Genomic DNA, 26,195 nt, shown 5'->3' with positions numbered 1-26,195 from the left:
TGAACAATGAAACAGATATGGATTATATCTGTCTTTCTAAACAAGTATAATGAGAATTGACCTACTTAGGTAAGTCTTCCCTGAGGAAGTGTAGGGATTGAGACGAGATCTGAAAGAAGAGTAGGCAATGACAAAGTAAAAGGGCTGGGGTCGGGGTAAGGAATGTGTAAAATATTTTAGGAAAAGGAAAGAGTATATGCAAATTTCCTATGGTGGGAGGAACATGTTGTGTTCCAGGAACTGGAGATTGATAAGTGAGGCCAAAGCTCAGAGAGCCAACATTTATATGCTAATTATATCATGTGTTTTGTTTATTTCTCACAATAGTCTGAGGTAGTTTCTATTGTTTCTATTTTATAGTTGAGGAAATTGAAACATACAGAAGTGAAGTGACTTGCCCAAGGTCACTAAGACATAGCAGAGCTGGTTTGTTTATTATAGCTACCTTCTACCCTCACTAGAGTGTGGGTAGTTCAATGAAGGCAGAGACCTTATTTATTTATTTATTTTTAACCTTTACATTCAAGTGTACATGTTTGTTGCATAGGTAAACTTGTGTCATAGGGGTTCATTGTACAGATTATTTTATTACCCAGGTATTAAGCCTAGTACTCAGTACTCATAAGTTATTTTTCCTGATTCTCTCCGTTCTTCCACCCTCCACCCTCTGATAGGCCCCAGTGTGTGTTGTTCCACGTGTTCTCATCATTTAGCTCCCACTTAACATGTGGTATTTGGTTTTCTGCTCCTGTGTTAGTTTTCTAAGGATAATAGTCTTCAGCTTTATCCATGTCCCTGTGAAGGGCATGATCTCATTCTTTTTTTAATGGCTGCATAGTATTCCATGGTGTATATGTACCACATTTCCTTTATCCAGTCTATCTTTGATGGGCATTTAGGTGAATCCTTGTCTTTGCTATTGAGAATAGTGCTGCTGCAATGAACATACACTTTCATGTGTCTTTATAATAGAACAATGTATATTCCTTTGGGTATGTACCCAGTAATGGGACTGCTGTGTCGAGTGGCATTTCTGTCTTTAGGTCTTTGAGGAATTGTCACACTGTCTTCCACAATGGTTGAACTAATTTACACTCTCACCTACAGTGTGATAAACTTTCCGTTTTCTCCACAACTTTGCCAACATCTGTAATTTTTTGACTTTTTAATAATAGTGATTCTGACTGGCTTGAGATGGTATCTCATTGTGGTTTAGATTTGCATTTCTCTAATGATCAGTGATGTTGAACTTTTTTTACATGATTGTTGGCTGCATTAATGTCTTCTTTTGAAAAGTGCATGTTCATGTCCTTTGCCCACTTTTTAGTGGGGTTGTTTGTTTTTTCCTGTAAATTTAAGCTCCTTACAGATGCTGGATATTAGAACTTTGTTGGATGTATAGTTTGCAAAAATTTTCTCCCATTCTTTAGGTTGCTTGTTTGCTCTGTTGATAGCTTCTTTTACTGTGCAGAAGCTTTTTTAGTTTAATTAGATCCCATTTGTCAATTTTTGCTTTTGTTGCAATTGCTTCTGGTGTCTTAGTCATGAAATCTTTGCCTATGCTTATGTCCTGAATGGTATTGCCTAGGTTGTCTTCCAGGGTTTCTATAATTTGGGGTTTTACAATTAAGTCTTTAATCTATCCTGAATTAATGTTTGTATATGGTGTAAGGAAGGGATCCAGTTTTAATCTTCTGCATATGGCTAGCCAGTTATGCCAGCAACATTTATTGAATAGGGAATCCTTTCCCCATTGCTTGTTTTTGTCAGGTTTGTCAATGATCAGATAGTTGTAGGTATGTGGTCTTATTTCTGGTTTCTGTATTCTGTTCCATTGGTCTATGTGTCTGTTATTGTGCCAGTACCATGCTGTTTTGGTTACTGTAGCCCTGTAGTATAGTTTGAAGATGGGTAGCATGATACTTCCAGCTTTATTCTTTTTGCTTAGTATTGTTCTGGCTATTCAGGCACTTTTTGTAAATGCCATATGAATTTTAAAACAGTTTTTTTTTTTTTTTTTTTTTTTTTTTTTTTGCGATGGAGTCTCGCTCTGTCCCCCAGGCTGGAGTGCACTGGCGTGATCTTGGCTCACTGCAAGCTCTGCCTCCTGGGTTCACGCCATCCTCCTGCCTCAGCCTCCTGAGCAGCTGGGATTACAGGCGCCCGCCACCACGCCCGGCTAATTTTTTTGTGTTTTCAGTAGAGACGGGGTTTCACTGTGTTAACCAGGATGGTCTCGATCTCCTGACCTCGTGTTCCGCCCATCTCGGTCTCCCAAAGTGCTGGGATTACAGGCGTGAGCCACTGCGGCCGGCCTTAAAATAATTTTTTTTTCTAATTCTGTGAAAAATCTCAATGGTAGTTTACTAGGAATAGCATTGATTCTATAAATTGCTTTGGACAGTATAGCCATTTCAGTAATATTCATTCTTCCTATCCATGAGAATGTAATGTTTTTCTATTTATATGTATCATCTCTGATTTCTTTGAGCAGTGATTTGTAGTTCTCCTTGTAGAGATCTTTCACCTTCCTAGTTAACTGTTTTCCTAGATATTTTATTCTTTATGTGGCAATTGTGAATAGGAGTTTGTTCCTGATTTGGATCTCGGCTTGATTGTTGCTGGTGTATAAGAATGCTAGTGTTTTTTGCACGTGGATTGCGTATCCTAAGACTTTGCTGAAGTTGTTTATCAGCCTAAGAAGCTTTTGGGCTAAGACAGTGGGTTTTTCTAGATGTAGGATCATGTTGTCTGTAAACAGGGATAGTTTGACTTCCTCTCTACCCATTCTTTCTCTTGCCTGATTGCCCTGGCCAGGACTTCCAATACTATGTTGATTAGGAGCGGTGAGAGAAGGCATCCTTGCAGAGACCTTATTTTGTTTGGAGCTGTATCCTCAGCAAGTAGAACAGTGCGTAGCACATGTTAGATGTTCACTAAATATTTGCTGAATGAATACATGAGAGAATGAATTGGAATCAAGGTGTATTTAACTCCAAAGTCCATGTTCTTAACCACATCTTGCATACCAGATGCAAATTACAGCTGTCAGATTGTTTCTTAGAAAATGTTTTGATAAGGGGCCAAAGCATCAGGCCAGTCCAAAGGGAATGAAGAAAAAGAAATGCCAAAGGGGAACTAGCACTGAAGTGGTTCAATATAAATGTGCTATAAACTAGAAAATATAAGAAGGGAGGAGGAAAAGAAGGCTCTGGTTCTAAAGCTGAGTGGCTAACTTCCATAGTAGCTTTCACTAGAACCTGGGCCTGGAATTTTTTTTTCTTTGCTATCCCACAGCTGCTCCTTGTTTTGACTTGGCCACTTTGTTTCCTGGGAAGCAGAACATGGTCAACATATCTTTCTGATGTCCTTTAATTCATTCACTCACCAACTCCCCTTCCTCAAATATTTTTCGTATTGGGCACTCTCAGATAATTTGTCCCCAGAGCAATATGGCTTGTGGGACACACAGAATATCTCTTGACTTACTGATTCTGAGTTGGTAGTTCAGGTGTGTAACTTTACGCCTATCTATAGATATTTCTCTTTGAAATGGAACTTTGTGTATCTCACATCTAGGAATTCCATCCATAGTCTTTTCTGTTTCTTCACCTCACCTTGACTTATGTTCTTTTGCCACTTAAAACTATCTTTTCTCTTTTTTCTCAGAGGAAGAAATGTTCCATCTCTGTTCAGAAGGTGACATCACCACTGTGCCTTATTACTTCCATTCCCTCCAGAGAGGATTGCCTCTCTTTCTTTTCATGGTGTTGGAGATTCAGGATCCATTTTCTATTTTGCCACTTTCTGGCTTTGGGAATTTGAACGAGTTACTTGCCTTTTTTGAGTCTCAATTTATTATCTTAAAATACCATTTGTCCTGCTAACCTTGCAAGTTTGTAGTGAGTCAGTTACAATAGTGTATATGAATCCACTTTATAAGCTAGAAAACACCGTTCAAATGCAAGATGCTGTTATTACAACCTAGTGCACAAATAATTCAGATTTCTTAAGATAGATTTCCTTGACTTTGGTAACCCTTGAAATATCCTTACTTCCTTCTTCCTTTTACTATCAAACCTCTTGAAAGAATAATCTTTATTTTCTATCTATATCTCCTTATTCCTCTGTCTATTGGAATCTGACTTCTGTTTCATTCTGGCTAACTGTATTGAATGTGCTGCCTTCAGGATTACTAGAGATTGCCTAATTCCATATTTAATGTATTTTTCTCAGGCCTCACTCTTTTCACTTTCTGTAGTAACTAATATTGTTGACTAAAAATGGCTCATGACAGCACTTAACACAGAGTAGGTATTCAACAAGATTTTAGTACATAAATGTTCCTCTTTAGCCTTTTTAGATTAATATACTTTTTCTGTTCATAAAACAAATACGTGCATCTTTGAGTTTAGTTCTTTCTCTGCTGTTTTCACTCTGTACTTTCTAGGAGGTCTGATTTATTCTAATGCTTTTTAACTCTACATGGATAGATCTCATGTCTACTTTTCCAGGTCTGTCCTTAGCCTTAGTTCTGCCTGTTTAACTCCATATTTTTACCTGGATGTCTCATTGTCACTTCAAATTCAGCAAGTTTACCATTTATTTCCCCTAAGTCAATCTCCCTTTTTGCCTTTTGTATTTTTGACAGGGATACAAGCACTTAGTCACCCAGACTTGAGACTTTAAAAATGTGTTGACTCCTTTTTCTTTATGTATTATTGCAGTGGTCACTCATTTGTTAATCAAATGTTTATTCAGTATTTGTTACACAAAAAGCACTATTCTAGATGCTAGGAATATTGACGTGAAACAAAACAGACAAAAATAACGTCACAAGGATCTTATTTTCTAGTCATTTGCATTTATTAATCCATTTGTTCAATAAATATTTATTGAGAGTGATGGTGGTACAATTTTTTATAGGATTGTCAGAGAAGGCTTCTCTGATACAGAGGGATTTGAAGAGGAACTTGAACAAAGTGAAGAAGCAGGCCATGCAAAGTACTGGAAGAAGAACTCCCAGGAAAAGGGAAAAATGTATAGAAAGGCCTTGAAGTGTGAGGATCTTGGCTGTTCAAAGAAAAGTTGGCACCAATAGAGTGATGAGAGTCAAATGGGTGAATAAAAGGGAGTTTGAAGATAATATTAGAAAGATAGCTGGTAGCCAGGTTAAGTGGTTCCTCAATAGAATGATGAAGACTCTGGGTTTTTTCTAAGTGAGATAGGAAGCCATTGGAGGATTGGAGAAGCACAATGATATAATTTACGTTTAAAAGATAATCTGATATTAGAAGAATAGACTATAGAAGAGCAGTTGTGGCAGCAGAAACACCAGTTACGAGACTAATATAAAGGTGTTTATATGAGAGATGATGATGGCTTGGACTAGAGTCGTAGCAGCAGAAAATGATACATACTATGAATACATAAATTAGAAAAAAAAAAGAAGAAAGAAAAGTTTTTTGAGTAGATGTCACTTCTTCTGTTAGCATGGCTTTGTGAGTTGGCATAACTTTTCCTTGGAGGTGTCTTTTCCTTAGATGTTTACAGCCCTATGTAGGGCGCATGATTTAGTGAGCAGTGCTGGCTAGTTTTGCAGCCTACTTGCTCCTTCAGCTAGGCACCCTTGTGCAGTGAATAGACTGTATAATGGTACACAACCATTTGGATAGAGGTGAAGGGAGTGCAAATTAACTCTTAAAAAATGTTTTTATTCCCATTATTCTCAAAAGGCCCTTATCACTTCACATGTATTTAATCCCTCCACATAGACTATAAGGCCACTGAGGACCAGAACTGTTTTATTCTTTGCTTCAAGAGTACCTGACATGGTGTCCTATCTGTAGTCTGAGGTTTGTTGATGGTGAATAATGAAACTATTTTATGTCAATCCTTTGCACAGATCATTTTACTAAAGTTCCTGAGGTCTAAAATAGTTCTGCATGTTAATAAAATATAATTATAGCAGATTATATCCATTGTTAAGAGACATAAACTGTCAAATGTAAAGGCCATTAGTGTGACTTATATAAAAGTGGATGTCTTTTTTTCCTGTCATGTAGTATTAGTTGCCATCAGAGAGACTGACTATTTCAATGTACCCAGGTTTATTTTAATAGCTCATACCAACTGCAAGGAAAGTGATAAAATATTTTATTTTTTTCATATGTCCTTATTTCAATAATGCAGCAGTATCTTGAAATGAGATAGTATGGATGAAGCAAGTCTAGGGACTGCTGCCAAGTCCTACATAGCAGCAGCATGGAAGTAGTTTAGTCAGTTTCACTAAAAGTTTGAAATCTATTGTATTAGAGTCATGTACAAAAGCTGTGTTAATTGCTAGCTTATTTTCCATATGGTTCTGTTTTAATGAAGCATATTTAACACAGATGGTTGGAAAGTAAGTTGGGCAATGTCTAAACTGACTCTAACTAATTCTTACAGTGCTTTCACTCCAATAATTAACAGTGCCTTCACTCCAATACTTAACAGTGCCTCTGTAAAGTTCCTTCATTCACAGTTTTTATTGTACTTGAAATATGACCTAAGATAACTAAAAACTATTCTTTCTTTAAATGCGATCTCTGAAAAGAACAAGAACAGTCATAGTTCCTAAATGAAGTGAAAACAAATCAAGTCAAAGATACTGCAGCTTGTTTTCTTTTGTATAGTATCGTTGAATTCTGTTCATCATTACTATGACTATTCCTGAAGGTGTTTAATTGAGACAATGGGCATTATAAAGGGTTACATATAGGAACTGAAATGACTTTACCAAATGCTGAAGTTGGGTTTGTTCACATGACACTAATTTTACCTCTTCGGGGATATGAAATAGAATAGTCTAGAATATTAATATTTCTTATTTGTACATGTTCTATATTTTATGCATTAAAATTGGACTTACTAGATGTTAACATTAAATTAGAAATGAAATTAAGGATAAATTGTCCAGCAATACTGTAAAATCTTATTTCATTTTTTTTCTATGAGACTCAAATACCAATATATAGTCATTGTGTTTGTCTTCAATCTTTTGAGAGTTCAGATATGTTACCTTGCTTAACAATGATGTGCTGATTTCTTCTAAGTATTTTATTTTGGTACATTTTGGTGTACTTACAAATATGTACAATTGTCTTCGTATTTGCTCAAGAATAAGGATACTGTCCCTGTTAGACTCGAGGTTGAATTCTGAGAGGAAAAAGGGAAACATGGTTCAAAGGGTTTGTATCAATTTTGCCATTTTTTTCTCACATTGTCACTAAAGTATTCTCTCTGTTATCTGAATAAGACATCTGCTAACCAGTCTGGCCCTTTTTACCTGATTGTTTAAGAAGTCTTAGCTAAATGTTAGGCCCTGGAGGCCCAGGAATCTGCTAAATGCTGCTAAGCTTGAAAGACATAATGTCCTTGGTCTGTTTTGTGTCTCCCACTCTTGGATATCTTTGATAAATGACCTCAATGTAAATGTGGGATAAATCAAGCAATGGTGTATTCTAAGCAGTGACTGGCCCAAAAGATTACATCTTAATAAACAATGGACTTTTCTCATATTCTAGAGAGGTTGAAGAATACAATACAAAAATTAAGTTTTCACCCAATTTAGTTATATAAATATGGGGAGTCCTAACACTGAAGAAAAAAATACTTTTTAAAAAACTAGTTTGTGAGAAATCGTCTAGAATAACAATCCTACCTTTTATCTCTCCCTAGTAGTCTTTCCCTAGAGGAGGTTAACATTAGATCAGAAAGTTCTCTGCCCAGATGTATTTGGGGAGTGGTATTGAACATATCCCTTTGCCACAGAAACTAGTCATCTTTAAATGTCAGCTTCAATGTTGAAATTTTATGAGAATGGAAAGGAATACACATTTTTACTTATTTTAGACTTCCCTTTGGAAAATGTAGTCGGCTGCTGTTGTCTCAAGTTGGAAGGGTTTACAAAGTTTTCTTCAAATATTAATCTCAAATACTCATGGAAAACAAATGCAATCCAGAATTAGACAAAAAGAATAAATGTATCTTCCCTTTAAAAAACTTAATAATTATAGCACATCAGTCTTAGCCATTTTTTGACCTTTTTCTCAATTTATATTTACCCTGGATACTATTCTTTTGTCTTGTTTATTTTAAGCATGGCTTAATTTTTCACCGGAGCAAGAGCTTAAAAACATCAGAGTAAGAAGAGAACAATTACATTTGTGACAATTGTCAATTACTTGCACATTATTCAAGATAGAATATATTTTCCAATTAATGTTAGAAACAGAATTGTAGAATTACTTTTGAGTTTGATTCACTTTGAGAAATCTAAGAAAAAATTTTAAAATCCATTCTGCCATCTTTCCCCCATCATGTAGGGCTGTTCTTAAAGTCAAATAGAGTTGCTGTTTGGAATACTCTCTGACTTTGAACTCTGTGGAAAACCACTTTAAGGTACAGGGAGCCTTATGTTGAGTTAGGCAGCCGGAGATGAGCTATTGCCATGGTGTTGATAGTGAGTATGGGAGGGACTCTGAAAATGAGGTTTAAAATATCAGGTTGCCGCGATTAGCAGTTTTTGGATAGGAAAAATCCGGCTATATTATTCATCGTTATTATCTATATGGGCATTGTAATCTAGATGTCAGGTATTTTTCATCATTATTATCTAGAAGTCAGGTATTTGGGGTCAGGTATCTCTTTTCTTTTTGCAGAAACAATGTTTTTATTTTAGAGAAAATAATATATTTTGCATTTAATTTTTTTTATTTTTAAAATTTCTCAGTATGGTTTTCAGGTCTAATCCTTGAACTGTATCTCTTTTGGTCTTGATTTTGTTTTCAAAGAAATAGCAGAGCTTTGTAATAAAATACTGCCCTAAAGAAGAAAGAAATATGATTTTTTTTTACTAGTTTCTATGGAAAAGCATATAACTGTAATAATATTTTAACTATGGTTTGTATAGACCATACTCATTTAAACTCTATGCAAATCTGTGTTACTTTAGGGCAAACAAGCTACAAAACCATAATGTGTGGTGTAGTGAGCATACACCATAAATTTGATAATCATACTTGTGAATTCATCATATTTCATACAGGAGATTGTTGTAGCATTATGAATAGTAATGTGCAAATGGCATGAAAAAAATGCTGCCACACTCTTGAATCTGTGCCAAGTTGCACTGATTGATAAGTGAAGATATTAAAATAGCAGAAATTTTACATTGACTTTAATGCATGGAGTTTCCATAATTCCCAATGAATCTGGAATGTTAATATAAATACTCTTTTTGTGAGGTGGCGGGAAACATGCTGCCCTTACTACACATGTTATCCAGCTAGGACTGCCTCTACTGTTCAGAGAAATAGGAGTGGGAGGCTGTCTTAAGTGAAAGTGAAAAAAGGTATTTGTTTAGCTGCATGGCAACACAAATATTTCGCTTAGTGAGACTGACAATGCATCTTATTATGTGAGCGGGTGCCAGCTTATAAAAAATTTCTGTTTAACTTTCCATATTAGTTAAAGGTGCCCATGCTTAACTGTTTGAAGCCTGGCAATCAGGTTCCTTCCCTCTCGCTGATCCCCGCTCCCACTCCCTGTTGTTGCCCCCAACTTTTTGTCTACCACTGTTTTTTCTTTTTTTCCCACAGTAATAGATGAGAGAGCTAAGGATATCTGGTCCATTGAATGCTAAGGATATCTGGTCCATTGAATACTGTTAGGAATATGTGGGGAGCTCTGCCATGTTGAAGTCGGCCTGGAGCTAGACATTTGTTACTTCTTCCCATTTCTCTTATTCCTGATGCACTCTTCTTAAGGCTAATTGTTATATTCTGCCTTGACAGTAGAAACATTCAGTGGTATTGTTTCAAGTTGACAGTTCCCTGTAGCACTACCATTGCCTGAGTACCAGTTGCATGTTCTCAAGATAAAAAATCCTTGATCTTAAATTCTCCAATCTCTTGCAATGCATTCGGATCCTAGGCTGCTTTCCTTTTTATAGTGATAGAAAGCAGAAGAAAATGACTTTTAAGTGATATGATTATCATATCACTTAAAAAATTAGTTATTTTATGAATTTCAAAATACCTTTTACTTCAGGAGTACTTGACATCAAGGTCTCAATGTTTGAATTGCCATGATTCCTGCATTATATGCAGTTTCAGTAGTTTTATCAGGATATGGTACTGTAAGGTGAAGGCAAAACACATTTTTAAATGTCTGTGACTATAATGTACAACTGAAAGATTCTTACCATTCACAAGCATAGAATGATGTACAAGGACCCACCTAGATGAGTAGTGGAGGAAATGTACATTTTAAAAAATAATTTCATCATATTTTTAAAAGCTGTAGCATCAGGAATATTAGAGTTTGTTTAAATATTTCAAAATGTTTTGCCCAATGAGAGAGTGTTGGTTACAGAATGAACTCAGATAAATGGTTTATAATAGACAAAATACTTTAAAATTATATAAACCAAGAGAGTTAAAACTAGGCATCACTTTGCATGAAGAAATTGAAAACAAATTCAAATAGTAATTGTTTTGCACCAATATCTGCATAAGGTTTAAGCAATTGTGTTCCATGGTTATATTTATATTTCTTTTATAAAAATAGTTGGGGCATTCAACTTTTAAAAAATAATATGTATATTCAGGTATGAGAATTAGAAGCCTATTCTAAAGCTGATTTTTTTTTTTTTTCCAAATTAAGTTGCTGGAAGATTGCAGTAAAATATTTTCCTTTTCTTACTTCCCACTGCTGCATTCTGGTTCTTATCCTATTGCATCTCTGTCTATTTTTAGTATGGATGTTGGTCCTCTTGGAAAAGAGAATCCTCCTAAATCCAGAAGACTGTGGTATCATCTGTCAGGCAGAAGCCTGAACTGGCTGAGGGGTTGTAAATGCCTGCCCTGCCAAGGACCTTTCTGACTTCTTTACCACCTTATTACACCAATCAAAGTTGTGAATTTTTGCTGAATTAGTGGCATTCTGGCCCTGTGTCTGGGCCTTTCAGAGAGAAAACACAATATGCTGTCCATTGATAGGATGGGCCAGGGGTATGGATGGCTAGGAGGCAATGCAGTTACAGTCTGGATGGAACCCAATGTAAATGTTTTGTCATTAGCATTCTTGTTAATTAGATAGTCATGGTAAGCCTCAAAGTGCCAATATATGAATTTTTTAAAAAAGTACATTTGGATTTTACTGTGCTTTGTATTATTGCTTAGTTCCTTCTCATCAAAAGCAACTCATTTCCTCTCTTCAAGCAGGACAATACTTGTACTTTCCCACCAAGGCTGGCTGGTTAGGGTAGCTAAATTGGTCCAGTATGAAAGGACATCAAATTTACATGGGAGGTTCTGACCCCATTCTATGCTTCAGCGTGAAAGGTAGAAGGAAGGTATTGTTCTATTGAATACTTCTGTCTCCATGTCTTCCATCTTGCCCATCCAATTACTAGTTGACATTTAAAGTATTTGGTAGTGGCTTTATGGGACACTATTGTGATATTTTGTTAAGATTTCATAGTCCCCAAAGTGGAAAAATACCTCTGGTTTCTTGTCAATTACAGTTCTTGGCAGATAATAAGCACCTAATAAATATTTGTTGAATGAATAATTGAGTAAATTTGTGAAAGTATAGGAAATGTTAACAAGAGAAGAATATACAGTTCTTGAAAGATGCTGCTGAGAATGACTTAGTGTTGTGGACACTTAAAGTCCAAATTCTGAGATTAACTGGTAACCTGTTGAAATAAAGACTCCTTAATTTAAATAATTTGGGGCAGATTTTCAGATTTTATTTTTTAGCTGGTACAAATTAGCCATTATTTTTTTTCCAAGAATTGTCAGGTAGCATTCAGTTTTCCAAATCTGGTATTTTAGAAAGCAGTGGAATCCCCTAAAATGTCATACTTGGAAGACTGCCTACAATTCAGAATAAATTATTTTTATAGTTCCAGAGAGACTAGAGACTTCTTGGAAAATGCTGTACCTATCTGTTGTTTTATATTTTCTTTGCTAAAGGATAATGCTGGAAGCATGATGCTTACAAGTAGGAAAAATTGGCATTTCAGTCTACAGGAAGCTTGGCAAAAGTCTTTTTCTGAACATGTTTTTCTTTCTATTAAAGTTTGATTGTGAATCATGTGGGTGTAAATGTGAAGGTGTATTTTTCCAGCTGACCACAGTACATGTGACAGGCAGACTATCTCCAGTGCTCTATTAGCCTACTGTGGTGCTAATGCCTTATGAGGTGAGCACCATGATCATGTTCATTGTACAGAGAGGTTGGCAGCAGAGTAAGTGTATATTCTTTAAAGAGCTACGTATTGGGACAAATCCCTTGTGAAGTCACGTGTGCTAAACTTTGTGCCGAATATTTAAAATCAAAGGACTATCTAGGATCCCAGATCCCAACAGTGTTCCTCATAACTTTACTCTTTTAACCTAGGAATTGATACACTCAGGAGGCATTTTTTTCTTCAAAATTCTCTTTACTATTATTTTCCTCAATGACATGCCATTTAGATTGCCAGATAATCTAGAAGTTTGCTGGTATCCCTCATGATTAATCATTTATTCTGCCTGTGTATTCCATGGTGTTCTTTGTGCATATTATTTTTAATTAAAACATAATAATTGTACATATTTCTGGGGTATAGAGTGATATTTCAATATAGGTATACAATGTGTAATGATCACATTAGGGTAATTAGCATATCCATCATCTCAAACATTTATCATTTTTGTTTTGAGAACATTCAAAATCATATTCTCTTCTAGCTACTTGAAAATACACAGTAAATTCTTAACTATAGCCACCCTTCAATGCTATAGAAAACTAGATTATCCTATGTAGTATTCTATAGAAATTCCTCTATCTAGCTGTAATTTTGTATCCTTTAACCAACTTCTCCCTGTTTTTCTCCCTGTTACCTTTCCTATCCTCCAGTAGTTACTATTCTACTCTACTGCTATGAAATCAGCTTTTTTTTTTTTTTTTCCTCAAGCGTCCACATAAGAATGAGAATATGCATTATTTATCTTTTTGTGCCTGGCTTATTTCACTAAACAAATAGTTAGATTTTATTTGTTGGTCACAAGGTAACAAAAGTATTTGTAGGGGCCTAGATATTTTTATTTACTTGCCGAATTAAGCAGATAATTTACACATCTAGTCTCTCAAACATTCAAACATACTTCCCATTACATGTGGGAGGCTTACTTCATATTTTATTACTCATTTGCAAAATAAAAATATTGAAAAAAGAACATGTATCTTGGATATCTTCTGCATATAATGCCCAATACAGACGTATTTGAAGAGTTCCATTCTTTATACATTGTGAATATAATGACTACCAAAGGATTCTAGCATACATTATTTATAGCTCTCAAAATCTAATACTGAATAACACAATGCATTAAAATATAGAATATTACAAAATAGCTTGCATTTATATTATCCTCTCATCCAAAATTCTATAGATATTTTGGAACTGACATAGAAGCAGTTTGTATTTTCTTGATATATCTCATGTAATTTCTTGTACCTGGAATACTTCTGTTGAACATACTTACTTGTAGGAATTTCATCCATCTTTCAAGGCCTAGCTACTTGTAGTCTTCTGTGATCTCGCTTCTATGATGTGAACTCCCATAGCATTTTGTCTCTCTCTTTTTGTTCTTGTCACAATTTATCTTTTTAGTAATTTTTGTGAACAGTCCTTTTACTAACACTAGTTTCTGATGAAAGTTTTGTGTTTTTTTTTTTAAACTTGCAGGGATATTAAGTCTAATCCATCTTACTACATGACCATATATAATGCCCATTGTTCAGGAAGCACTCAGCTTATAATTACTGAGGGAATTAATTAAAAATTCTGCAAATTTCCATATTCCCAATTCTTTTCATAATTTGCCAAATTTGCATTGCTCTTCTTACATTTAGCTTTTCTTATATGTGCTGCTAGCTTTTACTATTTTCATGTTATCCTGAGAGTTAGGCAAAAAGTAGTTTCTTGAATTTGCAGATGAGTTAAATGAAACGTTTTTGAAGAATGTGAAGTGTGTTATTTATCCTGCGACCTGAACAAAATCTGGAGCTTTTGGTGGGGGAAAACAAAAAGAAGGAATTGGCATGTCACTCTCATTATCACTGCTCATGCTTCTTCTCTCCCGCTGCCAGTTATGATTTTGGAGGAGTGGGGACCATGACATGTTTCTTTGTATCATCTGTAGCACGATAGTTTGCTCATTGTCAGTGCTCTAAACGTATGCATAAAATGAAAGTGTGAATGAATTTGACATAAATGAATATTGTTTTTGGTACCTCAGCCATTCTTTCCTTTAATGGCTTTCCAGTTTAGTTTCCCCAGGCTTCTTTTGCATTTATGTTCTCCTTCTAGTCCCTCATATAAAACTCTCCTTTCGGCAAAGAATTGGGTGAGCCTGTAATCCCAGCACTTTGGGAGGCCGAGACGGGCGGATCACGAGGTCAGGAGATCGAGACCATCCTGGCTAACACAGTGAAACCCCCTCTCTACTAAAAAAAATACAAAAAACTAGCCGGGCGTGGTGGCGGGTGCCTATAGTCCCAGCTACTCGGGAGGCTGAGGCAGGAGAATGGCGTGAACCCGGGAGGCGGAGCTTGCAGTGAGCTGAGATCCGGCCACTGCACTCCAGCCTGGGCGACAGAGCCAGACTCCGTCTCAAAAAAAAAAAAAGAAAAAAAAAAAAAAAGAATTGGGTGACTATACTCAATCCAAGATATTAATGGCCAAAAAATGTTAGACTTTTGTGGTATACGCATTTAAAAGTATAGAAGTTGGCCGGGCGCGGTGGCTCATGCCTGTAATCCCAGCACTTTGGAGGCCGAGGTGGGCGGATCACCTGAGGTCAGGAGTTTGAGACCAGCCTGGTCAACATGGCGAAATCCTGTCTCCACTAAAAATACAAAAATTAGCCAGACATGGTGGCAGGTGCCTGTAATCCTAGTTACTTGGGAGGCTGAGGCTGGAGAATCGCTTGAATCCAGGATGCGGAGGTTACAGTGAGCGGAGATCACGCTACTGCACTCCAGCCTGGGCCACAAGAGCGAAACTCCATCTGAAAAAAAAAAAAAAAAAAAGTAGAAGTATTTTCAGATACAAATTAAAATAAATGAATTAAGTTATATGGGATCCTCATTAATGCTTATAGTGGCCTTTAAGCAGTTTTTATATTACTTGAGGATCCATGAAAATAAATTTTTAGAGATGGGTAGCTAGGCCTCTGTAAATCTTTGCAAGAGTTCTAAGAATTTAGACTTAAAGGGGATGATGGAATGATTATTTGGAGTAGCTGTCTCTGAAGTAAGAGAAGGGACAAAAATTGTCGAATAAAGAATACTTTTATTCTCATTTGCCTTAAGAATTCCTGGATTCATGTTTTTTGTCCCCCTTTTGGGACTACAAGAAACAATTCAAAGTTGTTTTTGCTGTGCAACTGCTATTAAATGAAGTTTGTAATTGTTTTTATGTTTTTCCTCTGAAGTTCCCTCACTGTAATAATTATTGTCCAAAGAAACTCTTATGAATTATGCTGTTTAGTGTTTTCACTATGCAGCATTTGTTCTGGTTTTCTTTTGGGGAACAACCCTTCTTTCACTTTTGGTACCTGTGGTTGAGGTGGAACTGCCTTTATCCTCCCAAGTCATAGGGAGTGGGCATTTGATACTCCTGGCAACAGTGGTTGGTTCGGAAATAAACATGTTATCCACGCCAGGCCAGTGAGACTCAATCCTGGGATATTTCCTGGAATTATTGGGAAGGAAGCACTGTCTTTCTACTGAGGTTTCTAACCTTGAGCTTCTGATAGTCATCTTTGTCACTGAAAGGGGAGAGCCTGCCTGAGAGAGAGAAGGAGAAAAACCAATTTCCTAATTATACCATTTTAATACCGAGTCCAGGTGTGTTAGAAGGCAGGCCTTTTCAATTAAGTGAACCAATAAATTATTTTTTGTTTGCCTGTTGGTTTACTTATTTATTTGTTAGAGATGGGGGTCTCACAGTATTGCCCAGGCTGGTCTGAGGTCATCCAGGCTTAAGTGATCCTCCTGCCTTAGCCTCCTGAGTAGCTGGGACTGCAGGCACATGCCATGGTGCCCAACTGACAAATTGTTTTTTGATTAAAAAAAGCTACTTTGAGTTGTTTTTTTATCACTTACACAACTAAGTGTTGTAATGCGTACAGCCAAAGTTGCATAACTGCACAACTGTTATGGTGGATGCATATATGGATATACCTGATTTGGAGAAATATTTTAATGTCCATTGTCTCACCTAATATTTGCAATTTATTCTAGTTTACTTTTCATGAGCATAAAGGAGTATGAGTTTTATGATGAAATGTGTTACTGTTTAAACAAGTATAGTTTTAGCTGAAATAATGTTATTAGCATTGTCAAGGAATAAAATGCAAATGAGACTATATAAATAGATAAAATACAGACTTTTAGTTTACATTATTTTGAAAATAGAACAAATTTATTGAATTTCTATAGCCTTCTGTATGTAGTTTTCCTTTTTCCTAAATGAAAGAAGTTGAAATGTGCTTATATTTTTGATATTCACTTATTTATAGCAATTAGATATTTTTCTTAGATATACAAGTTCAACAGGAATTGGAGAGAGTACTTTATCTGCCTACGCTCTGAAGAAGTATTCTCTGCTTGTGACATTTTTGCATGTTAATCCTTTTCTTTAATGTATAATTGTTAATGGATTTGCTTCAAACCAGAGATCTCACTAGTTTAGAAAACAAAACAAAAATGAATATTGTAGGACAAATTTTGCTGTCCACCTAGAAAACATAATCTGGATTTGAAAGAAAATTTATTCTCCAAATATAGCTATGCAAATTCTGCTTGACTTTGTTTAGTCACTTTTAAAGGAGTAATGTTTTTAATGTATATTTCTTGCTCTTTTAGGAGGTCTGCATTTTGTTTGTGTTTTTATATTGAAATATGCATGTAAAGACTAGATTGATAGTTTAATTCTCTCTCTTAAGCACAGGCTGGACCATTTTGTAGTAAGATTTTATTACTTAAAAATCCCGACATTGAAATAAGATCCTGTTTTTTTTAATCCATGAAATTAAAAGATATATATTCTCAATGAAATTTGGTCTTTTTTACCTGGCAAGTCTTAAGTGCCAGGGTCTTAAGTTGGCAGTTTTTTCCCTAGCCCTTATAGATATGTCTCTCAGTTATAAGAGCCTCAGATTTAAGTCCCTTGGGTGTTGATACTTTCATTAGGAAAAGATTGGGGTGCTAACTAGTTCATGAGAGTAAGGGCCTCATTAGAACAATTTTAAAATTAAGTCAAAATTGAAAAGGCCAATTAACCTTTGAAAGTCCACGCAGACAACAGCACATTTGGAATAGCATGCACACTTAGTTATATGGGTGGAGTTTCTCAGAGGTAGTAGATTTTACAGTTTTACTATCAGTCATTGTGTAGAATTTCCCCTTTCCTCAAATGACCCCAAATTTACAACCAAGACCAAATACAATTCAAAATGGATAAAATTCCTCCTTGGAAGAGCCTTCTCTGACACTATCCCTTTCCTGTTCCTTTAACCCTTCTATGTGGTGATTTTTCTTTTTCTTTTTTTTTTTTTTCCAGTCACTCACTATCTCCCCTACCCTAAATTGTTCATAGGATAGTATCACATAGTAGTCACATGCACCTTTTTTAAATTTTTGATTAAAACTTATGTTAAAACAACAAGAAAAAAGATAAAACCTCTCATACACTTCCACAGTATGTCATCTGTTTTCATTTTTAGCTGCTTATTTCCAGTCCTTGTTCATATCTTTTTTTTTTTTGAAACAGCTTCTTGCTCTGTTGCCCAGGCTGGAGTGCAGTGGCATGATCATGACTCACTGCAGTCTCGACCTCCCAGGCCCAAGTGATCCTCCAATCTCTGCTCCCCCAAGTAGCTGGAATTATAGGCGCACACCACCACGCCTGGCTAATTTTCTTTGTTTTTTTGTAGAGATGAGATTTTGCTTCATTGCCCAGGCTAGTCTCGAACTCCTGGGCTCAAGCAGTCTTCCCGCCTCGGTCTCCCAAAGTGTCAGTGTTACAAGCATAAGCCATTGTGCCTGCCCCTTTTAAAAACTAATTTAATGTAACTGCGGTTATATCATAGATGTCATTGTGTGTTCTTTGTTTTTTACTTAATGTTAAATAATAAATATTTCCCACCACAAAGAGCTTGTCATGACCTACACAAGCACTTAGGGGAGCCCTGGTGTGTCTTATATTTTTTGGGTCAGAACTGCTATTTGGGCATTATTTTATTATTTTATTTTTAAAAACTCATTTAAGATTTAAAAACTTTTAAAATTTATTTAGTTTTTGGGCAAATTATAATCATATGTATTTACGGGATACACTGTAATATGATATATGTATGCATGTGAAATGTATACATATGGAATGGTAGAATCAAACTAACATATCCATCACCTTAAATACTTACCATGTGTTCCTCCTGCCTAATTGCAACTTTGTACCCTTTAACCAACATCTCCCTATTCCTCCCCATTCCCACCCAACCTCTGGTAACCACCTACTGCTTTCTGCTTCTATTGAGTTCAGTTGTTTTAGATTCCACATATAAGGGAGAACATGTGATTTTTGGTTTTCTATATATTTGGGCCTTATTTTAGATAGTCTTCCTCTTGGCCTTGAGTTATTCTATTTAAAATTAACCTGAAGCTTTTTTTTTTTTTTTTTTTTTTTTAAGCTGAGGGAAGACATTGTTTCTGTCTTTGATGGCAATGCATCCTAAATTTTACCAATAACTATACAGTTTTTGGTAGGTTTTATCTTGTATCTATTGCATCTGTTGGGATGCTTATAGAGTTATTCTTCCTTAATCTGTGAATATGGTATTATTGGTAGATTTTCTGAACCATGTAGGATAACCGTGACAAAACCTATTTGTTCTCAGTGGATTTTCATTTACACTATAGAATTAGTTAAAATTTAAAGGATGTTTGTAACTGTGTTCATGATTAGTCAGTAATTTTCTCTTCTTCTAGTGTGTCTATTTTATTTTGGAATCAAGGATAGATATTCTAGCCTTATAAAATGCATTCAGAGTCATATATATCTATCTTAGTGTGGAAGGAACTCATGATATTACCTTTCCTAGAGGCATTTGCAATTAATTTAAGTTGAAACTCTTAACTGGGAGGAAAAATATTTTTATCTTTAAAGAATTTTGGAACATAAACATAGCTGTTTCCCTCTAGCCCTCTGCCTTTTTTTTTTTTTTTTTTTTTTGGTTAGGGGACTGCAAGAAGAAAGTTGGGGATAGAGAAAATGTTGGTAAAGAATGGAGGTTGTTGCCATAAGCCTCTGTCATAGCAATGCAATTATTTTGGTGATTATCTTTGACTAGTTTTTGGCAGGCCTATGGTTTAATCCATTGGAATTAAGAAGATAGCAAGTTGATGGCATTGGTTAGGGAAGATATTATCAAAGAAGGTGTTAAATGAACAGAGAAGAAGGCTCTTGCACCAAAGTTAAAGGTGATCTGAGACTTAAATACTTTAGTCTGTTTATGTACCAAATGTCCTTTATAAAGGCAAGAGGGTAGGACTTCTCCTTCAGGTCCCACAATTACCCCATTGGTTGCGTTGAGCCATTTATGACATCATTCTTCTTCTGAGCCTTTCCTTGGGGTTAGTTTTAGTCATATTTTTATCTCTATAAAACATCAGGCTGGGAGGTGGTGTGTGCCTGTAGTCTCAACTGCTAGGGAGCCTGAGGCAGGAAGACTACTTGAGCACAGGAGTTCAAGGCCAGCCTGTGTAACTTAGTGAGACCATATCTCTCTGGAAAAAAAAAAAAAATCTGGGGAGGTAGGTGTTGCTTCACACGTTATTTGACCCATGTTTCATCTCATTTCATCCTGTCATCCTGTAAAAAATAGTTTAAAACAAATGTTAGAAACTCTAAACTTGGGGCTTCCTAAATATCTGATGTGACTGGTGATATAAGTTCTTTTAAGACAGTATGCTTACTTTTTTTCTGTTCTTATCTGTTCTTCTAATTGTATGATAATTTTAATCAACACAGCTTTTAAGCATATACTATGTACCAGATGAGATATATGTATGCATGTGAAATATATATGTGTGAAATGATAGAATCAAGTGAATGGATCTGTAGAGACAACGTTCTTAAGGAGTTTGAGCTTTCCTTTTCTGTCTTTGTTCTTTATGGTCCTTTCCTTTTCTGATATGCAAGCACTTTTGTTTCTCTTTGCCTCTCTGTCAAAGCAAGGAGACTTTTAAAGGAAATTTTGAGTCGAACCTAAGTTGCTTCCTTTGAGAAGAATTAGTACAGCTCTCTGAACATGGACTTATTGTTTGTTTAGAATGCAGTGTTAACGAGGGCACAATGCTAGCCTTGATTTTTATATGGACCTATTAGCTTTGCTCTTTTCCATGACCTTGAATCACTGCTTTAGTAATTGATACTTACTAAAGACCAGGTGAGAGGAGTTGGTTGATCAAAACACTAGAAAAATAGGACAAATTGCATTCTTGCCTGTTATCATTCTTATTTATAAAAGGCAAACCATCACCCAGGACTTTGCTTTAAAACAAAATTATTATTAAAATAAGTTGTAAAGGAATGTGGAAAAAATGAAAAGGGAATACAAATGATTTTATTATGTTATTTATTTTTTTCCTTTCTGTATTAATTAGGTAATTCTTAAGAACGTCTTCTCCGTGTCATTTAGTTTCCTTTTTAATATCTTTGGATGCAAGATTGAGCTTTGCTGGCCTTTATTTCTTGTTCCTCGGGTATTAGTGCCAGCTTTGGCAACCTCATTGTCAGTGCTGGCTCAAATGAAGGAATGGCTGAAGGCTCCTTTTGGAGACCCACTTCATTGGTTATTTTAATTGCTCAGAGGGATAATTGTTGAGTAGTGCTACAGGATAGTATTTCCCTTGCCATAGGGGTTAGGAATTCTGCCCAGTAATCACTCCTATTCCTGTTGGATGTGTGTCTGTGAGTGGAAAGACTGGTAACTGGCTTGAGATATATCTCTAAAGCTATATGTAGGGACTGTTAGATTAACTTTGGGAAACTGATGCAATCATCATGGATACTTTCCTCATTTATCTTTTGTAGAAACAGAAAATTTGCAAAGCTTAAAATTAGCTTCTTAATCATCTTATTCTAGGGCACCTTCTCATGTAGTATCCTCAGACCAATTTTCTTTGCATTACTTTTTCACAGACAAAGTTCTTGGAGGAACAATAGAGACGTAAGTGATAGGGATCGGACTTCAAAAGAATTTTTATTTTTAAACACTGCTATTGTGGCTATATCTGCTGTTGTAAGGGGGTGTGAAATACTGTTTTCTGGTATTCTGTGGAATAAAACTGTCTGTACTCTCTAAGATACAGTAATGAACAAAATTCTGGGTCTAGTATCCATTAGATAGCTCCTCAAACTTAGCTGCTTCTGTCAGTGGAAGGGAAGCATCTGAGACAAAAATGTTTGTAGTTTTGAAACCTCTTATTAAGGTATATCTGATTCACAATAATTCAGTACACAAAAATAAATGGCAAACTTGTATAGGTCACATTTTAGGATTAGCTTAATAGTTGTAATTTTTAAATTGGAAGTCAATGGAGATAAGGTGTGATGGGGTTGTTTGTTAATTATCTTTTAAAGAATTTTTCTCACTTATTAAAATAAAAATGACATTGATTTTGAGTGGCTGTGTAGACAGCATTATTTAAAATGGAACAAAACAGAAGCTTTTGCTGATGAACTTTGGGAGTCATCAAATGACCTTGGCCTCTTTGCTAAGACTGAATACTTTAAAGGTCCCAGTTCTTCTTCATCCTTCCTTCTATTTATGACCTTTGCCCTAAAACTTTGCGGTTCCCTTCCAATATTGATAGGGCATTTGTCCTCATGACTGGACTCTGAGATCAGTCATTTAGCTTACATTGGCCAATGGGATGTTAGCTTATGTGACACAGGTAGAGGCTTGTAAAAGCACTTGCACATTTCTGTTCACACTCTTGCTCTTTTCTCTCACTATAGAAGAACAATCCTGGGCTAGCCTGTTGGGGAATGAGACATATGAAACAGAGTTGAGTTATACCAGTTGTCCCAGCCAAGGCCAACCACAAGATATGTTAGTGAACTCAACTAAAACCAGAGAAATGTCCAGCTGACCTACAGATGCATAAACTAAAAAAAAAACTTACTGATTTAAGCCACTAAGTTTTGGGTTGGTTAAACCTGTGCATTCTTGTGGCTGTAGATAATTGATACAACCTCAAATAATACTCCTTTTCAAATGAGTCCGTGGGATAGATGGCACTGATGATCCTCAGTGATTTCTTGTTCCAGTGAAAATATATCCTGTTGGTTTCAAGAAATTTCTAGAGCAAGCTACTCAGGAGTATTTGTGTGAGACTTAAAGTGGATTATGTTTTCTCTGTGGAGAATTGTGGAGATATTTTCCATCTAGTCCACATATTAACCTAATGTATAGTGGGGCACAGAATCATTTAGTCCATAAAGAAAGATAAAGCAGAAAATACCTAGAAGTAGGCAAGTAATTGAGGTAAGTTCATACAGTAGGAAATGCAAAGGACAATATATCCTTTGTCAAGAGTAGTTTTGACTAAGGAGAAGTAGCAGTGGATGTAGTCAGTAAACAGAAGGCAAAAACAACATTTAGAAAAAGGAAACTCGATTTACCTTTCAGCTGGTTAAAGACAACATGGTGTAAAAATCAGTGCTATGAAAAAAGACTAAGCTTTCAAACCTTAGCTCCATTTATACTCTGCAAGCTCAACTTATTAAAGAGGCGGTGGGGAGAGGGATAGGTTGGGGAAGGTTGGATGAAAAGAGGCAAAGAGTTGGTTTTATTGGGGCATGGTTCTTTAATTCATTGTGCTTTGCAGTCAAATGACTGTTGCCTTTTCTAACTTCAGACTGTATATAGTATTGCTATTTCATTAACTTTCTTTTGTAACAGAAAGAAGTCTGCCTTTTAGTGATTATATAAAAAGTAGCTGGCTGAGAGTCTTCTGGACAGAAGTAGGGCCCTACTGAACACATCCAAACAGTCAGGCCCTCCATTCATCTGAAGCTGTATTTGGAGAAGGGGTGTTAGATGGGGGACCTGTACTTGGTTAATTCATCATATTACTTGGAAAGGTCCTTATTATTGTGCACAGCAGTGTGGTCACCTGGCGGTAGGTCATTAGCATTTAGTCTTCTTTTCCTCACAACAATGTACAACATGCTAATTATGATATTCTGAAAGCTAAGTAACCTGTTTTAAAAATCAGACATTTTAATTTGCAGCTTTAATGGCTGTTTTTATAATAACTGGCTTTATTGGGGGTAAAAGCACTTCTCATGTTCCACTAGCAAGGCAGAGTATAACAGAAGCTGACAAAATTAAAAACCTCATAATGCGACCTTTGCCTGGGATAAAAGGCTGTTTCATAACAATTTCCTTTTGTTCTTTGTTTAAGCCATTACTCTAAAAGGAGCCTCCGATTAATCTAAGTAAATGCATCATTACAGTACTAATCCATGTCCTTCTGTCAGTGTCTGTTTTAATTAAATAAGAAATGCTAGCAGAAAGATATCACACACAAAGCTGTGATTGGAGAAAGAAGCACTGGTTGATCAAGGAAAAGATTAAAAAGAGCTTTAGTGTTTTGTCCATTTGCATAATTCTAGATGCCACAGAGTTTCAGATTGAAAAGGAAACTTACAAAAGAGTTTAAAACATTTCATTCTTATAGATTTAAAATAATGGGATTTACCAATGAAATTCTAATCATCCCATTTATCATGTTAAACATTCCACAGCAAGGAGCAGAACGAACGGCTTGGGGTGTGTCTTTTAAACCTTTTATGCAATACTGTCTTGTATCCATGAAAACATACCTGTCATATTTTCATGTGTTTCTTCTTATTTTAGGTAAAGTTGATGGTGAAACCTGGTTGTGGCCACACAATGTGATTTATTTTTCCTTTTTAAAGTATCTTGCAACTTTTAGTTTAGTTTTGCTTTTTGAAAAAATGGTTTTCAATTGATAACATGTTAAGAATTTAGGTGCTTAATTGGTTGTTAACAGTAAAAGTACATTTAATAAATGCTTATGAAATGAATATCGTTACATTGATACACAGAAACTCTTCTTAGCAGTAGTGTTGCAGAATTCCCATGGTGAGGGCTTTCTTAATATACTGGCCATTATTTGATGTAATGAAAAGAGAAAGTGTGCAACATTGAGATTGTTAATTAATTTAGCCTAACAAGATGAAGATAACTGAAGCAAAGCACAGTTTGAATGAAGCAAGAGGTCTTATTTACAATTTAATACATTTTTATATAATGCAGATTTTACTTGGTAAAAAACAAACAGACCCTCACCCCAAATACCCTCTAACAGCAAAAGTACGTCCCTTCCCCACAATTCAACACTAAAATCTTGGTTTGACTTTACAGAAAACATGTACTATGGCCCCATATGGAAGACACCTTTACAGTGTGTAAACAGTGCTTTTCTACAGCTAAGAATCCTACACTAGTTAACCTTTAACTTCAGTATTTTGTTATTCTCAATATAGATTGGGGATGACCATAAGAATAATTATTTTCTTGTTCTCCAGGTTATCCTGAGACATCTTGCTTTAGTTATTTAATAATAATTCTATTTTAATTCTTTTTCTTAACCAAAGAAGCTCAAAAGTGGGAAAAGAAAAGAAAAAACAAGCTGTGTGCCTTTTTACATGTGCTTGAATCTTTAGCAATTGTACAGAATTCTTAAATTAGCATTATTTTTTAAAGTCTCCTTTTCAATTATTAATGAGCTTTATCCAGTATTTGACCTTTTATCATTCTTGTTTTCTGCTCAGAAGTACTTCCTTCCTTCCAACTGTAGTTAGAAAAGACTGTCTCTTATCTTATGTTACTGTAGGCAGTGGTAACAGGGCTCTCTACAAATGGTGTTATTATGGTCACTATGTTTTTGTCTCAGGGGTCACGAACAAATCCATGCAACTGCTTCTAAGGATTTCAATAAATAGGACTTTTTATCCAGACAATCGCCTTTTATGTTACTTTTAAACAAAACTACTAGTCCATCAAGAGTTTCAAAAGAAAACAATTCTACAGAGTGCCGGTATGGCCGCACAGACCAATCATCATGGCACCCATTCTCCAGTCCTTTATTTTTCAAGTCCACAACAATAGGTTGTTGATTCAATGGACAAGACCAGAACAATTAAGTTCTCTGTTTAGCAGCAGTGCAGCATTTTAATGCCCTTCTCTAATAATGGTCTCATTATTGTTATTCTAAGACTGGGCCTCAGGAGGAGGAATATTTGCTGGAGGTACGTCATTATTTTGCAAATTTCGATTAGCTCATCATGTTGTCTGTAGTGTGAAAATCGTAGCTAATTAGGGCAGCCAGTTAGACTACCAGCTTTTGAGCTTATGAGTTAAAAGGTAGCATACTTGATAGGCCAGTGATGTGAAAAAGGTGGTAAAAAGGAGGATTAGAGCAGTTGCCTTAGTAACTCCAACTTCCATCTGTGAGGGAACAATGGACTTGTGTTTCTCCCCCACCTTGGTGTAAAAATTGGTTTTGTTTTGAAAAGACAGGGTTCTTTTTATGACAATCTGGAATTCAGCCCAAGTGAGTGTAGTTTTAGTTGTTAGGAGAGACCATTGGGGATAGGAAAGATGAAAGGTCATGGTGAGCTTCAAGGACATGAAAGGTTGTTGTCTCATGTAACAATAGTAGATTGTTTTTTTTTTCCTAATATTTCTAGCCAGCCCCTAAGTCAGGTGATGGAACAAATACTTACAGTTTAGTCAGGTGAAACAGGAGTGGGTGGAGGAAGGAACGAAGAAAAATGGGGTAAGAGAGAGTTTGTATTTTGTTAAAAAAAATTGAAAGGGTAACTCTAGTCTGCTTTTATTAAACAAAGCGATATTTCTTTGTCACCATCTCTGAGATTCCAGTATGCTTTGGATGGTTTGCCTCTGTGGGCCATCACATCTCTGGGAAACTCTCCAATGTGTTAGGAAATGTGATTTAAGCTTTCTTCCTGAACTCCCAGGAGGACCAATGAT

The 26,195-nt window shown here is 35.8% G+C and overlaps 1 protein-coding gene across 12 annotated transcripts in view; it reads left to right on the top strand.

Moving 5' to 3' along the window:
- SOX6 (SRY-box transcription factor 6) overlaps nt 1–26,195 on the top strand; it is a 766,932-nt gene that overhangs the window by 304,050 nt on the left and 436,687 nt on the right. The window contains exon 1 of one of the 12 annotated variants that reach the window (XM_021926857.2): nt 18,798–25,837. The exons of 8 other annotated variants lie outside the window; for them this stretch is intronic. In XM_021926857.2, coding sequence (XP_021782549.1) covers nt 25,803–25,837 — 35 coding nt within the window. In that variant the 5' untranslated portion in view covers nt 18,798–25,802. Of the gene's footprint in view, nt 1–18,797; nt 25,981–26,195 lie in introns of those variants that run through there. 3 more of the 12 variants (XM_021926861.2, XM_021926881.2, XM_021926873.2) reach the window with 3 other exon arrangements.

This window comes from Papio anubis, chromosome 12 (genome assembly GCF_008728515.1).
Source record: "Papio anubis isolate 15944 chromosome 12, Panubis1.0, whole genome shotgun sequence".
NCBI classification, from domain to species: domain Eukaryota; kingdom Metazoa; phylum Chordata; class Mammalia; order Primates; family Cercopithecidae; genus Papio; species Papio anubis.
The sequence above is the reverse complement of the archived record's forward strand: the minus strand, read 5'-3'. Positions and strand labels throughout refer to the sequence as shown.